This window comes from Spermophilus citellus (assembly GCF_964194105.1).
Source record: "Spermophilus citellus genome assembly, chromosome: 17".
Lineage (NCBI taxonomy): Eukaryota > Metazoa > Chordata > Mammalia > Rodentia > Sciuridae > Spermophilus > Spermophilus citellus.
In genome coordinates this window covers 75,107,346-75,121,895 of record NC_138199.1, presented here as the reverse complement: position 1 = coordinate 75,121,895, position 14,550 = coordinate 75,107,346, and the positions used below count along the sequence as shown (strand labels likewise).

Below are 14,550 nucleotides of genomic sequence, written 5' to 3'. Positions count from 1 at the left end.
CCAATTCTTGAGTTACTTACTGAGGTTCTCTCTCCCGCCGGCTCCGCCGGGCGCTGATTGCCTGCGCTGGTGGCGCAGGCTCCTGATTGGCCAGTGCGCAGTTTAAAGGTATGGGCGCCGAATCGGCGGGAACCTGCGGGGTGTAGTGGGAGTGCAGCTGCCTGTTGCAGGGGTCTCCGAGCCGCCATGAGCTGTGTCAACCTACCCACCGTGCTGCCCGGCTCCCCCAGCAAGACCCGGGGGCAGATCCAGGTGCGGGGCCGGGGGATGCGGGGGTCGGGGCGGTGGTGCCCGCGTGGAGCGGGCCACAATGACTTCTCCTTACCTCCTAGGTGATTCTCGGGCCCATGTTCTCGGGAAAAAGGTAATAGTCCTTCGGGGTGGGCAGACCTTTTCCCTGGGACCCCCGCGACCCCGGCCGGCCGCCCCTCTCGAAGGTTCCCTCCAGAGCAGCTTGCACCGCCTGGCCTGCACCTTCCCGCCCGCATTCCTGTCCTCCCTGGAATCCGGTCCCAGAGGAAGCCTGCGCCCGCCCGCCAGGTCAAGCCTTCCTGCAGCCGGCCACAGCTGGCCACAGCTTAGCACCTACCCCTCTATGTCCTCACAAGAGCGTCCAGTTGTGGCCAGGCAATGAGTGTCTGGACGCCCCCACTCTATAGCTGTTTCCTTATGTGGCCAAAGAAACTTCCTGCTCCGCGTGATCTGAAGCCTAGGAGCCTTGCTCCCCCAGGCAAGGGACCATTCCCAAGCTTTTGCTAGAGGGTGGAGCCCAGGGTCGGAATTCTTTCCCAGAAGCAAGAGCTGTTGCACAAAAAGTCTTTGCAAAGTTAACTCAGAAAAGCCCTGTGTTCACTCTGAATAGCTCTGGGGTAAGATGACCCTGGAATGCAGCCAGCCTCTGCCCACAGTCTCCACAGTATCCCTAAGAACCTTGCACCTCCAGTCCTTCCTGGGACCATTTGGCTGGGCACCGTTCCTGGCCACCCTACCCACAGAGCACTCTGGCCTCCAGCCCCCTGCGGGTGTTACTGATAGCCGTGCTCCAAAGTGATGCCCAGCACCCCCTGTGGGCTGGTCTCGGTGTCTCGGTGGACTCCCTGCCCTTTCTTCCCACGCTCTGCTCTGGGACAGTGGTGGGATGCAGGCTGTGCGCCACAAGAGGGCGATGGGGAGCTGCCTTGCAGGCTGGCCTTTCCTGACCTTCTACTCTTGCAGCACGGAGCTGATGAGACGAGTCCGGCGCTTCCAGGTCGCCCAGTACAAGTGCCTTGTCATCAAATATGCCAAAGACACCCGCTACAGCAACAGCTTCTCCACTCACGACCGGTCAGTCACTGCTCCCTCTGATCCTGTCCTGGAAAATCCCAAGGCACAGAACACACTGCAGCTTTGTTTAGCAGGGATTGTTAGTAACTCTGATTCTTGGCTTTCAAATTGGCATGCCCTCCAGGGTGCCTGGCAAGGTGGCCTAGGCCTGGGGCCAGTGGTTCTCAGCAGTGGTGAAGAAATTCCTGCCCCACCCCCAGACCGTTTGACAATATCTAGAGACATCCTTAGTTGTCACCGCTGAAGAGGGATAGGATGCTTCTAGCCTGTGATGGGTAGAGGTCAAGAATGCTGCTAAACATCCTGTGTTGTCCAGGACAGCCCCTGCCACCCAGAAAAACCAGGCCCCAAATGACCATTGTGCCCAACATTGGGAAACCCTGATCTAGAGCTTGCACCTGTGCAGAGGCTGAACACGGGTTTTGTTTGGCCTGTGCATTGATTCTTGTTTCGTGTTTTGGTCATCTGTCCTTCGCTGGCTCCCTATCATCTTGGCGAATATTTCCGCCTACAACCTCAGGGCCAAGGTTAAATTTAGTTCCTTGGCGCAGAGCAGGGCTGGTATTGTGAGCCAGAGGCACCCTTTCCCCAGTCCTCTGGAACGGACCCAGTGACAGCTGTGCTGAGCCACATGTGCGTCCTGGGCCTACATCCCCAGGTTGCTCTTGGCTGTCTGAAGAACAGAGCTGCCCAGGGCACAGCCTGGGGTGGGAGGTGGCGTGGAGGGAGCGGTGGCCCAGCCTAGAGCAAGTGCCAGGGTTCAAGCAACTCTTCTGGCCAGGCCAGGCTAGCTGATGTGGTCGCGTACTCCTCCATGTTTGTTTCCTGGTGGTTCGTAACCATGGTGTCCACTGCCAGGATGGGGCGAGCATCCAGAAAGACAGTGAAAGCAGAGGAGGTGATGGGCAATTGTCACATGTACTTTCCAGACAGGTCAGATCGCAGAGCTCTGCCAGGGGTCACAAGTCACTCTCACAGGAGAGATACCACCCTGGTCGAAGCCATAGCTGGCTTGCTCCTGTCCTCCCTCTGGTCTTGTGTGCTTGGAGAGGGAAGAGGGAATTTATTTATTTTCACTTTTTTTCCATATTCATGTGTGGTGCTGAGAATCGAACCCAGTGCCTCACACATGCTAGGCAAGTGCTCTACCACTGAACCCTAACCCCAGCCCAGGAAGAGGGAATTTGAAATGCACAAAATGTTGTTTCATGTTCTTCCCAGATCTTGACTGTTATTATTGAAAGATAATAACTAAGTAGTAGTCATGAGGTGCTTTATTTTTTACAAATACAGCTACAAACTGCTGAGCCTTCAGGAAACTACCCTCTCTGAAGTCTAGTTCAGAAGATTAGGCAGAAATGGGAACAGAAGAAAACAACATTGTAGAAAAACATAGAAACTATTTGGAAAGGCAGAGGACAGGGCACCACTTTCCATTCCTGAAATGGCCTGCTAGGGGGATGGGAGGTGCACAGTGCCTGATGGCACTGGGACATTCCCACACATGCCTCTCATAGCACGGCTGGGTGGGATCCTCCCAGCCGGATGACAGCGGGTCCACGCTCCAAGCCTGGGATCAGCCTGGCTCTGCCAGCGAGGAGCCATGCGATCCTGGAGGGCTCCTTAGTTTTCTGGAGGTGCCAGAGGGAGGGAACTGTGGGTCACTGCCCTACTGCTTACCTCTTAGCCTGAGTTGGTGCTTATGGGCTGCCCAGGGCCACATGGCATTTGTGGACCCTTTCCTCCAAAAGAAAATACTTTTTTTTGTTTTGGTGCTATGGATTGAGGTCTTGCATATGCTGGACATGTGCTCTGCCACTGAACTACACCCCTAGCTCCTATGTGAAAATTTGAAAATTTTCACATATTTGAAAATTTGAATTTTTTTGGGGGCGGGGAGGGCAGTACAAGGGAGTGAAGCTCATGGACACTCAACCACTGAGCCACTTCCCCAGCCCTTTTTTGTATTTTATTAGAGACAGGGTCTCACTGAGTTGCTTAGCACCTCGCTATTGCTGAGGCTGGCTTTGAACTCAGGATCCTCCTGTCTCAGCCTCCCAAGTGGCTGGGATCAGGCGTGCGACACCACACCTGACTATTCTGAATTTTAAAAGAAAGGAAAACATTTTGTTGGCCCCAAAGCTATTGTGGGTGTTATCCCTGATGGAGAAGTCTCCCCTGGGCTGGCTCAGTGGTAGAGTGCTTGCCTAGCATGCATGAGGCCCTGGATTCCATCCTGGTACTGCAAAAAGACAAAAACCAAAGTTGGCCTTGTCTGCCCCCCACCCCAGGGCACCGGAGAGAAGAGCTTCGCAGGCTTATCTTGGACTTTGAGATGACTTGTGTAAACAGATGCTCTTCTGAACAGGGTCCTGTATTCTCCCAGAGCCGTTCCCCTAATTGCTGGCTTTCTAGAGCTCTGCCAGGCGGCGGCGGGGCTGCTCTGCAGGCGGGGGTGCCAGACGAGGGCCACACACACACATATCTGGTCCCAGGCCCCTCCCCCGGCCTTGCTCACCCTGGCTTCCCCTTGCCAGGAACACCATGGATGCTCTGCCGGCCTGCCTGCTACGGGACACGGCCCAGGAGGCCCTGGGTGCGGCTGTCATCGGCATCGACGAGGGGCAGTTCGTAAGTGTCCTGGCCTGGCCTCCCCTCCCCGCGCTGGCTTGGAGGTTCTCTGCAGTAACGAGGCCAACGTGCCTCGACTCGTGTCAGAATACCTTGAATTCCCTCACTGGCTTCCACGTCACGGTCATATAGGGTTTTTTTTAACCCTTAAAAATAGTTTAGTGAACAAAACAGATTAGATTTCTTTTTTTTTTTTTAAAGATAGAGTGAGAGAGGAGAGAGAGAGAATTTTTTTTTTTAATATTTATTTTTTAGTTCTCGGCGGACACAACATCTTTGTTGTGTCCGCCGCTTGAGCCACATCCCCAGCCCCAGATTAGATTTCTAACACTGTGTGTGGGGAGTGTTGTTTGGCTCCTTGTCTCTTCTGCTTGTTCCTGGGGGTTGATCTTTCTCCTTGCTGAAGCACGTCCGTTCGCAGTTCTTGCAGCCAGGATGTGTGGGTGGGAAGGTGAAAACGTGTCTGCCTCCTGGTTTGGGCTGGGTGGCCAGCGCCTGGCTGGTCAACCTTGCTGCTTTGCAAGGTGTGGCACCGCCGTGTTCCGTAGGAAGGCTGCTGGCATCTGGCTGGTCTTGGAGAACAGGGTGTCCAGGGGAAGCTTAACAATCTACTCTTTTGGTTTTGCCTTGAATCCCTTGTTCTTCTATAGTCCGTCTGAAAAGTCTTGGGTTAGTCTCTCCGGCTGACTGCGTTTCTGTTGCTTCAGAAGCATGTTCCCTGGTGGAGTTTGCAGGCTGTCCTTGGTCTCGGTTCTTGACCTGTGCTTTGGGGTTTTGTTGTTGCAGGTTTATCTTGGATGAATGAAGCTGAAGCCTGCTCTCAATGGGGCTTAGTTTAATTCATCCCCTAGGCGGGTTTGATTTCACCTCCAGTCCATTAGGGGGGGGCAGTGAAAGCTACGACGACAAATGCACCCCAAATAACAGAGGCTGAGCAGGATGGACATTGTTTTTCCAATCCTCAGGATGGACCAGCCATTGAACCCAGGGGTGCTTAACCACTGAGCCACATCCTCAGCCCTTTTTTTATATTTTATTCAGAGACAGGGTCTTGCTGAGTTGCTAAGTGCCTTGCTAAGTTGCTGAGGGTGGCTTTGCACTCTCTATCCTCCTGCCTCAGCCTCCCAAATCACTAGGATTACAGGCTGACTTTCTTTTCTTTTCTTTTTTTTTTTTTTTTAGTTGTAGATGGACACGATATTCTTAACTATTTATTTCTATATGGTGCTGAGGATTGAACCCAGGGCCTCATGTGTTCTAGGCAAGTGCTCGACCTACCACTGAGCCCCAGCCCCAGCCCACACATTTCTTTTTTAATCGTCCAGTAAAGATGGAATATATTCAAGGTATGCCACATGGTGATTTGATAAAAGCGTGACACACAATCGGAGCTTATTTCTCACGTGGTCCTATGTGACTCCAACTCGATTGATGGAGAACCTGCCCAGGGGGCTGGCCACTGTATCAGGGGGGTCCCATTCAGAATGGAAAGGAAAATCCAGAACACACTTTGGGTGTGGGTTTTCATGGGCCAGTCTAGAAGTCACTTATGTCACCTCTGCTGACCTACAGCTTGAGCAGGGCCTGTCAACCAGGCAGAGCCTGCCCTGTTCCCTGGAGGGAGAAGCTGGGCTGGTTGGTAAGTCACAGGCTCCCTACCCACACATGTGGGGCCTCTCCTCTCTGAGATGGACTCAGAGCTGCCGATGCCCACTCTGGGTTCCTGACCTCTGGGAGCTGGCATCTGCCCACCCGCCTTGGGCATGCCAGGCACATTTCAGATCCTCGATGTGCTTTTGAGCACAGTGATTCCCGGCAAGAAGGTGAGCTGGGTTTGGACAGAGGGTGGACGTTCCCTGTCCCCTCCAGCCGTGTTCTCAGAATGGACCTGAGGACTGGGAGTCAGCTCTGGGAAGCTCTCCTGGTGTTCCAGAGCCTGGATTCCAGCTCTTGAAGAATTATTACACCCAGTGTAAAACCATCACCAGGGCTAGAGACTAGCTCTGCGCTCAGTGCTCCTCTAGCACCAAAAGAAAAACATGTCCAGACTGCCCAGCCGCTGGGCCCTGGTTCTCTACAGAAGTCCGGGGGCTTCCTGTGGTGAAGCAGAACCAAAAGGGCCCTCCCCCCCCCACGACCTTCCCGTGGTTGTGGAAGGCAGTGAGGGTCTGCTGAAGCCCCAGCCGGGGTGCTGCGCTCACAGTGCCCGTGGCACTGTGTGGCAATATGGAGACCGTTTCTGTCTGTTTCTCATCGTTGTGTGTTTTATTTCTATTTGCCACACACACAACAGGCTTAATCTAGGAAAAGTGAAGCACATACATGGGAGTCCGTCGTTTGCTGTGTGGGTGTCTTCCAGCCAGAGACCACCAGGAACAGTGCTCGGGCTGACAGCCTGGCTCTCCTGCCGGGTGTGGGTGGGGACCTGGGGTCCCGCGGGGTCCCTCTGGAGGAGGGCTTTGACATTGAGCAGGTGCCCTCGGGAAGCTGAGGTGAGGGTGTGTGGAAGGAGGCCACCACTGTGTGGCTAGGTTGGCCCCAGTACCCTTCTGATCTTTGTGGGTTCGTGTTTTTACAGAGCGGTTCATATCCCAAGCTGTGGTGTGTGGTGAGTTGCTGGGCGTCCACTGCTTTCTGGCTTAGATAGTGTTTTGTCTGCTCAGACAGAGCTGGGGCGGGGTCTTGTCTGTCTCCTTCATCCTGGGCAGAGTGGCCTTGCCTAATTTTGTCTCCTAATGCCAACTGAGTAGCTAGGAGGACGGTCACACCTGTGATCCCAGCAGCTTGGAAAGCTGAGTCAGGAGGATCACAAATTCCAGGTCAGGCTGGGCAAGGTAGCTAGATCCTGTCTCAAAATAAAATAAAAAGGGTTGAAGTGTGGCGCAGCAGTGGAGTGCCCCTGGGTTCGATCCCCAGTCCAAAAAAAAAAAACTGATGTGGCCACCACCAGGGCCCTCTAAGTGCCGGGCCAGTGTCTGGCTGCTGAGCGCTCTCTCACTGCCCAGAAAGGAAGGAAACATGATGACCTAGATCCTTCTGATCTTTAGGGTACGTATTTCTACAGAGTGGGTTCCTATCACCAGCTGTGACTGTTGTGTGTGTCGCTGGGCCAAGACGCCAGTCTCACTCGGTTCCCAAGCGCGTCCTGTGGGGCAGCAGCACTGGGTGCTGAGGACACCAGCCGCAGCCCCTGCCTGAGCTTACACTTGTCAGATGGTGACCGCTGTGAGGAAGTGAGGGAACAGGGCCTTCAGGGGCATGGAGAGTTAAGGCAGGACATGCCCTCTGGGGATGGCCAGAGAGGGCCTAAGGAACCCGGGCGCCCAGCCATGGGGAAGGCCCAGCCTGTGGCTGTCTGGGGAGCGAGGTGTGACTAGAGCCATCAGGGTGGAGAGGCAGCTTAGGTGGCTGTAGGCCAGCTGCTGGCCAAGGCCTGGACCTTAAACCTGGAAAGAATCAAGAATTGGAGGGTGGCCTGGAGAGCAGAGGACAGGCGGACCTGCCGGGCCTCTGGGTGTGTGCGCAGGCCCCCGACGGTGCTTCCCAGTGCTGACGGCCAGCATGGCTGGCACTTCCCGGGTTTCTTGGTCATTTGTATTTATTTCTCTCGGGAGTTACCTTTTTAGGTCCCCCCATTTCACTTTCCTGTTGGTGGTGGTGGTGGAGGTGCAGCAGCTGGCTGGTTCCTGACCACCGTCTCTCCTGTTCACCTGCCTGGTTTTTGTCTCTGGCCTTTCATTTAGTCTTGTGCCATTTGGGGACTTTTGGTTTTTTTCTCTTTGTCATGTCCTCCACTGCTGTCCTTTGTGGCCCTTGCTCTGAGCCTTGGGTGCCAGTGCCCTTCTGTGCCAGTACCCTTCTGTGAGCACCCAACTCTTGGCAGGTGTGGAAGAATATGAAAACCCACCTCCAGACTCTTAATCCCTCCCCCATCAAGATTCTCAGAAATGGTGGGCTGAGCTGGGTGGGATCCATCCGCCTGTGATCCCAGGGACTCAGGAGGCTGAGGCAGAAGGATCCCAAGTTTGAGGCCAGCCTCAACAACTTAGTGAGGCCCCTAGGCAATTTAGTGAGGTCCTGTCTCAAAATAAAAAATTATAAAAAGGCAGGGGATGTGACTCAGTGGTTAAGCCCTTCTGGGCTCAGTCCCCAATTATCAAAAATAAGGAAGGGCTGGCTGGCTGCAGGTTCCCCAGAAATGCAGAAACTGAACCCAGTGGGCAGGCTTGTCCCTGGCGGGCTCCTTGCTGCCCGGCTGGCTCATCCCTTGAAGGTCGGTGGTAAGCATGACCTGCACTCCTGGAGCCCCCTCCGGACCTCAAACAGCGCAGTAGCTTGATTCTCTGATGGTTCTGGAGGCCAGAAGTCCAAGAGCAAGGTGTTGGCAGGGCTGGGTCCTTCTGAGGGCCATGAGGGAAGGACATGTGGAGATGCCCCTTCCAGGTGCAACAGTCCAGTGCCAGGTACTGGTACCCGTCACCCACAGCTGGGAGGGCGTGTGGCTGACCTGGTCCCCTGCCCTGGGGACCCTGGAGAGAGTGCTGGCTGAGGCGGCCCTGCTTGGCCCGAGCTCACTCTCCGTGTCCCCCCAGTTCCCTGACATCGTGGAGTTCTGTGAGACCATGGCCAACGCCGGCAAGACGGTGATCGTGGCCGCGCTGGACGGGACTTTCCAGAGGAAGGTGCGGCCTGGCCCGGGTCTCGGGTGGGACGAGGGGGGAGAGGGCCTCAGCGGGCACAGGGCACAGAGCTGGTCTGCCCAGCTGTGGTGCTTCTGCTGCCGCAGGTGCCCTGCGTTGGCAGAGGGTCCGCGGGGTGTGGCACTTGGGGACAGTAAGGTCAGGGCGAAGTCCCTGGACCCAGTGCTGCGGGTCAAAGGGTGGAGCCTCGACGCGCACCTGGCAGGTGGCTGAGCGCTTCCCGTCCGCGCGTCGCAGGCGTTTGGTGCCATCCTGAACCTGGTGCCCCTGGCCGAGAGCGTGGTGAAGCTGACCGCTGTGTGCATGGAGTGCTTCCGGGAAGCCGCCTACACCAAGAGGCTGGGCCTGGAGAAGGAGGTAGCGCCCGCCCTCTGCTGCGGGGCGGGGAGGACGTGGGACCGCCCCCGCCCTGTCCCAGCCCCTCCTCTCATCCCTTTCTGGTCCCTGCTGCCAGGTCGAGGTGATCGGAGGAGCAGACAAGTACCACTCCGTGTGTCGCCTCTGCTACTTCAAGAAGTCCTCCTCCGTGCAGCCTGCGGGGCAGGACAACAAGGAGAACTGCCCGGCACTGGGGAGGGCTGGGGAGGCCGCCGCTGTCCGGAAGCTCTTTGCCCCGCAGCAGGTCCTGCAGTGCAGCCCCACCAACTGAGGCCCAGGACCTGCCCCCGGCCCTGCTGCTGCCCCTGCGCGCTGGGTGGCCTTCTGAGGAGCCTGGGGAGGGCAGGAGGGTCTGCCTGTGGGGCTTGCCATGTGACAGTCCTGGCTGTGCCTGGTCTGCTGTCACAGCTTCCCTCCTTGGGCCCTTTCTCAGTTCTCCCAGCTGCTGGGAAGGTCTGCCCTGGGCTGGAGCCGGCGTGTCTGGTGGTTTGGGGTCTGGCTGCTGCAGCTGAGGACAGAGTGGCATGCTGTTGTGACATGGGTGCTGCGGGCTGGCTTCCTCTTTGGTGCCGTCACCGCGGGTTTCTGTTCTCCTTGGGAGATTTTCACCACACTTCAGCCCATCCCCACAGAGCCCGGGGCTGCTCCTGAGGATCACCTGCACTGCTGACCACTGCTGCACTTTGGGCTGAAAGCCCTTCCGATGTTTTGCAGAATGATGGTGGCATGAGCCAGCTGGGGCTCAGACCCCAGGGGCTTGTTTCTTAGAGAGGGAGGGAGGGGGCCATGCATTTTTTCACCAGAGTGTAAATAAATACCATTAAGACCCACTAGTTGGGGGCTGGGTGTGGCTCAGTGGTGGAGTGCACAAGGCCCTGGTGCTTACCCAGTGCAGCCAAAAAAAGTCACCAGTGGCTGAAGTCATCTCGGCCTGGCCCCCAGGGTTGTGGAGACAGCTCTCACATGACAGGGAGGGGAGTCCCCCACGGTCTGTACTGCTTACCTCTGACCGTGGAGTGTGTCCTAATCCTCTGCCTGCTTGGCTGGCTGGCTGGTTTCAGGACAAAAATGGGTGAAGGAGCCTGGGTCCCAGATTGGAAAAGCGTGATGTGCTGGGGCTGAGAGGCCAGGTTTCATTTGTAAGACGAGACACTTGATAGTTCAGGAGCCAAGAAGATGGCTCAGCTGCCCTGGAGAGCAGGCTGTGGAGGCCAGGGTCCACTGGAGCTGGAATGTTCTTACTAGGTCTGGGCCACACACCTCTACCAAAGTCCCCAGTGTCAGGGGACTTTGCTTTGCCCCACCCATGAGGGTGCTCATGAATACTTGTGGCTCAAACCCTGTTAGTGGGGCCCTGTTGGTTTGTGCTTGAGATTTTGAAACTCTCAGGGCCCATTTCTGACTTCTGTTAACAGCCCAAAAGGGGAAGCCAGGCGTTGTGTGTCTCCTGCCAGAGATGGGCCTGCTCCCTGCTCCCTCCCCAGGAGAGTCCAGAGGCTCAGCCCTCACCTGTGGAAAAGTGGAGGCCCTAGTCCATCACCCTTCTGGGGCAGCCCTCACCATGGAGTAGGGGAGGAAAGGGGCAGCTCCCAGGTAACCCCCAGCACTGGCAAGGCAGTCCAGAAAAACCTGTCTTGTTTACAAGCTGAGCACAGGTGCTATTTTGGGTGCTGGGGAGGCAGTGTGCAGAGGGGGTGTGTCACTAGGCATGCAGGAGTCACTGCCAGGCCTCACTCAAAATGCCAGCCCAGGAGCCCAGGCCCCCAGAGCAGGTGCCACACTGGGATTCTCCCCCAGGCTGAGATCCAACCAAGGACGGTAGAAACTGAAAGAAAAACATTTATTCCATCTCCAATCCAGACTCAACCTCAGGGCAAGGGCATCTTCTCCCAAGGCTTTCTTAGTACATTCGAATATTGTGGGGTGCCCCTGCCCTCCCCATACTCTTAAACCGAAGTTGCAGGATATTTACATAAAGCTGGGTGTTATCAGTCAAAGTCCCTCCCTGCTCCCCTGGTAGGGCCAGCAGGAAGTGCTACCAGTCATGCCTGGGTGGCAGCAGCCCCACCCCACGGCTGTCAGGGAGGGAGCCAGCCCAGAGGTTGGCACAGTGGTGACCCTGAGGGTTCAGCAGTGAGCTTGGCCCAGCCTGAGGCCAGGCAAGGGACCAGAGTGGCAGACCTGAGTGAGGAGGCAGGGAGCCTGAGCCAGCACCAAACACAGACATAAGGACTCCCAACCCATCTTTGGCAGAAAACCCAAATAACTGGCTACTACAGCCCTGGGCTGGGCTGGGCTCCTTCAGGATGGGGGGATGCTGGGCCCTTATCAACAGGGCCCATCATCCACACCTTCCTGCTTCTGGCAACTCCAGCAGGGTTAGCAAGTCATTAAAAGCATTGAGGGCTGGGTTATAGCTCAGTGGTCGGGCACTTGCCTAGCAAGAGCAAGGCCCTGGGTTCAAGCCCCAGCATCGCCAAAAAAAAAAAAAAAAGCAATGAGAAAACATCTAACTAAAAACCCTGTCCTAAAAAGTGCCTGTGGGGTGCGTGGCTGCAAAGCCCTTGGGCACAGGCACTTGGGTGTGCTCTGCCAGCACAGGCAGGCGTGGGAAGGCCCGGACAGCGGCAGCAGGTGTGGGCCACAGGAGGAACTGCAGCTCTAGGAGGCAGCCCGGAGGAAAAGTCCAGGGCAGGGGGAGGCCCCGGGCGCCCTCCCTGCGGCCACTCAGTACACAGCTGGCGGCTGGTAGCCCGTAGTGGTCTCCGCACTCTGAGTGAAGGGAGGCTGCTGGTAGTTATCCACTGATGCGCTGGGGTAGGAGGCGTAGGCCGTGTTGGGGTCTGGGGTGGGGTCCACATAGTTCTGGATGAAGGCGTCCACTCCGGCCTTGTAGCGCTGGTAGGCCAGGGAAGCCAGTGCACCCTGCAGGGAGACCTGAGGTTTAGGCAGGACAGGGGGCCCCGATCCCCCTCAGTCTTCACTGAGGACCAAGACCCGCCCGCTGCCCAGCTACCTACCCAGGAGAAGATGGAGAAGAAGCTGAAGGTGATGGTTGCCCGAGCCGAGTCCGCCCCCACCAACACATCCTGCAGCTTGGTGGCTGCCCACTGGTTGGTCAGGAAGCAGAAACCAACAAACCACAGGAAGGTCCAGAGAGCTAGGGAGAGGACGGAGGGTGAGCTCCGGGGAGTGGCAGGGGCTTTCCAGGGAGCTGGGGAGGGGGAGGCCGAGGCAGGAATCTCCCCAAGCTTCAGGGCCTGTGAGCCCAGGAGCTAGGGCAGGGCTAAGAGGACCGAGGGCTGGTGCCCGAGTCCCGCCTTGTACCCACCACCCACAGGATTCAGCAGACAGTCTGGAAGCCTTCTGTGCAGGTCAGGGGTCACAGGACACAGGCAAAGCCTGCTTGCTTGGGGGGGAGGGGGTTAGGTGCCCTGAGCTACTCTTTCCCTCCCCAGTCTCTTTGAGATAAGATCTTGCTAAATTGAAGCCTATGGCCTCAAACTTGCCACCCTGCCTCATCCCCTAGTCGCTGGGATTCCAGGCAGATGCCACCGTGCCCAGTCCTCCCAAGTCCCTTAATCCTAGAGCCCTAGGACCACAGCCTCTCACTCCTACAGACGGATACCTGAGAAGAGCAGGTCGCCAATGACCAGGTACTTGCGGTCAGTGGCGTTGCTGATCTGGGGAAAATAGACATCAACCACGAAGAAGAAGGCGGAGGCCAGGAAGGCCAGCACACCCACGGCGCAGCCATAGCGGCAGGCGTCCTCGTTGTGATTGAAGACACAGTACAGCTGGGGGGACTCGGGGGTGTTGCTGTAGCCCTCGCCGAAGATGCAGGAGAACACGATCAAGGCGAAGACCTAGGGGAGAAAGAGGCCATCCAGTGGGTGGCCCCCAATGAGCCCCTCTGGGGGCACAGCCAGTGGGGACCCCTTCTGAGACCCAGAGAACCGAGACCCAGGCAGCGTGTGTGAACATATGCCTCTCCCACTACAGCTGACCCCTGAGGCTAGCATCCCCAGCCCTGCCCAGGGACTCCTGGACTGGGGAACACCCGTGCCCAGCTGCCTGCCTACAGGGTCATCTCCAACAGTCTGAAATGAAGCTGAAGGGCAACCCACCCACCCCGCTGTGAATGAGTCTTAAACAAGACTTCCACAGTCATAACTCCTCCCCTCATCATCTTGTACCCCCACTGGGCCAACTTGCCTGGGCTCCCCACCTCTGGAAAGCCACGCCAGAGTGCCTGGGGATCCCACCTCCCTAAGCCCCCCTCCAGCAGTAGCCCTGGCCCCTCTAACTCTTTCCTGGTCCAGACTCAACCCCCCCCCCACTTCTCCCTACAAGGACTTCCGGTCTTGGCCTTTCAGCATTCTGGTCCCTCCCCTCCCGGGGCCCTCTGGTCTCCTGCCCCAAAATGTGCCCTGCCTGCACCAGGTGCTCCAGGTGGTCTGACCCACAGGCCTGTGCTCTGGAGAAATTGGGCAGCATGGGGAAGGACCAGCTGGATCTGCCAGAGGGACTCCAGTCCAGTGGGAATAGCACCCCATCTCCTCAATAGGCGTCTGGGGCTAGAAGTCACAGCCCTATCCCAGCTGGAGATGGAGGCGGATCTCCGGGTGCTGGGAGCAGAGTGCCCACAGGCCTCCTGGCACTGCCATCCCGACCCACAGAGCATCTGCTCCTCGGGCACTTCCCAGCGCAGCACCACTCAGACCTCACAGTCAGGCGGGGGCCCCCCACCTTCGGGTTCCATAGGCGAGGACCCCCTGCCGGGCCCACGGGGAGGGCGCACATTTGAGTCCCCGGGTCTTGGGGAGGGCAGCGGACTCGGGCCGGCTCCTGGGTGGGGAGGAAACTGTTTCCAGGCACCAGGCAACCCCCTCCCTGCCCGCATGTGGCTCCAGAAAGTCCCCTCCCGTGAACTCCCAAGCTGGGAGTCGCGCGCGCGGCCACCTGTTCTGGAGCTGCCCCAAGACCCTCCCACTGCCAGCAGGGCGACAGGCCTGCTCCCCGCGGCGCCTCCCCGGCACCGCGCCGCGGCGACGGGGGAAGGGGGTGCGGGGACGGCGGGCCCGGGACCCCAGGGGACGGCGGGCGGGAACCTGGAGGGCACGGCTGGCCCCTGGACGCCAGCCCCGTGGGCGCCGCAGGCCCGGGACGCCGGGCACCGCCACCTGTCGCGCTCCCGGGCGGGGGTCGCGCGACGCCCGCCCGCTCCCGCTCACCATGCTCAGGGCGCGCGCCACCACCTGCGGCTGCGCCAGGAAGCGCCGTAGGTCGAAGGAGCCGCCCGCCTTGGCCGCGCCGTAGGCCCCGCTCTCCATGTCGCCGCCGCCGCCGCCGCGCCGCGGAACGCCAGGAACCAGCCGGGCCCCGCCCCGCCCGGCCGAGGGGCGTGGCCGCGCCGCCGGGGACCGAGGACAAAGTGCCGCCCCGGCGAGCGGCGGCGGCAGGTGGCGGCGCGCTGGACGGCGGAGGAGTGCTGCGCGACCGTGCGTCCCCGGGG

At 58.2% G+C, this 14,550-nt stretch overlaps 2 protein-coding genes across 3 annotated transcripts; one reads left to right on the top strand and one right to left on the bottom strand.

Annotated features, from left to right (window-relative positions):
• Window positions 1-38: 38 nt before the first annotated feature.
• On the top strand, window positions 39-9,453 carry TK1 (thymidine kinase 1). The gene is made up of 7 exons (XM_081270944.1): window positions 39-252; window positions 333-364; window positions 1,216-1,326; window positions 3,864-3,957; window positions 8,550-8,639; window positions 8,895-9,014; window positions 9,112-9,453. Exons 1-7 carry the CDS (start codon window positions 187-189, stop codon window positions 9,304-9,306), a joined length of 708 nt encoding a protein of 235 aa, XP_081127070.1. The 5' UTR covers window positions 39-186; the 3' UTR covers window positions 9,307-9,453.
• A 1,403-nt stretch (window positions 9,454-10,856) lies between these two features.
• SYNGR2 (synaptogyrin 2) lies at window positions 10,857-14,519 on the bottom strand. 2 transcript variants are annotated; one of them, XM_081270945.1, is made up of 4 exons: window positions 14,270-14,505; window positions 12,664-12,901; window positions 12,056-12,195; window positions 10,857-11,960 (listed from the first exon to the last, which is right to left on the bottom strand). In XM_081270945.1, the coding sequence occupies exons 1-4, from the start codon at window positions 14,366-14,368 to the stop codon at window positions 11,763-11,765; spliced, it is 675 nt and encodes a 224-aa protein (XP_081127071.1). In that variant the 5' UTR covers window positions 14,369-14,505; the 3' UTR covers window positions 10,857-11,762. The 2 variants fall into 2 exon arrangements, with proteins under 2 accessions (XP_081127071.1, XP_081127072.1); XM_081270946.1 differs by lacking the exon at window positions 12,056-12,195 and having other exon boundaries at window positions 14,270-14,519.
• Between the last annotated feature and the right edge of the window lie 31 nt (window positions 14,520-14,550).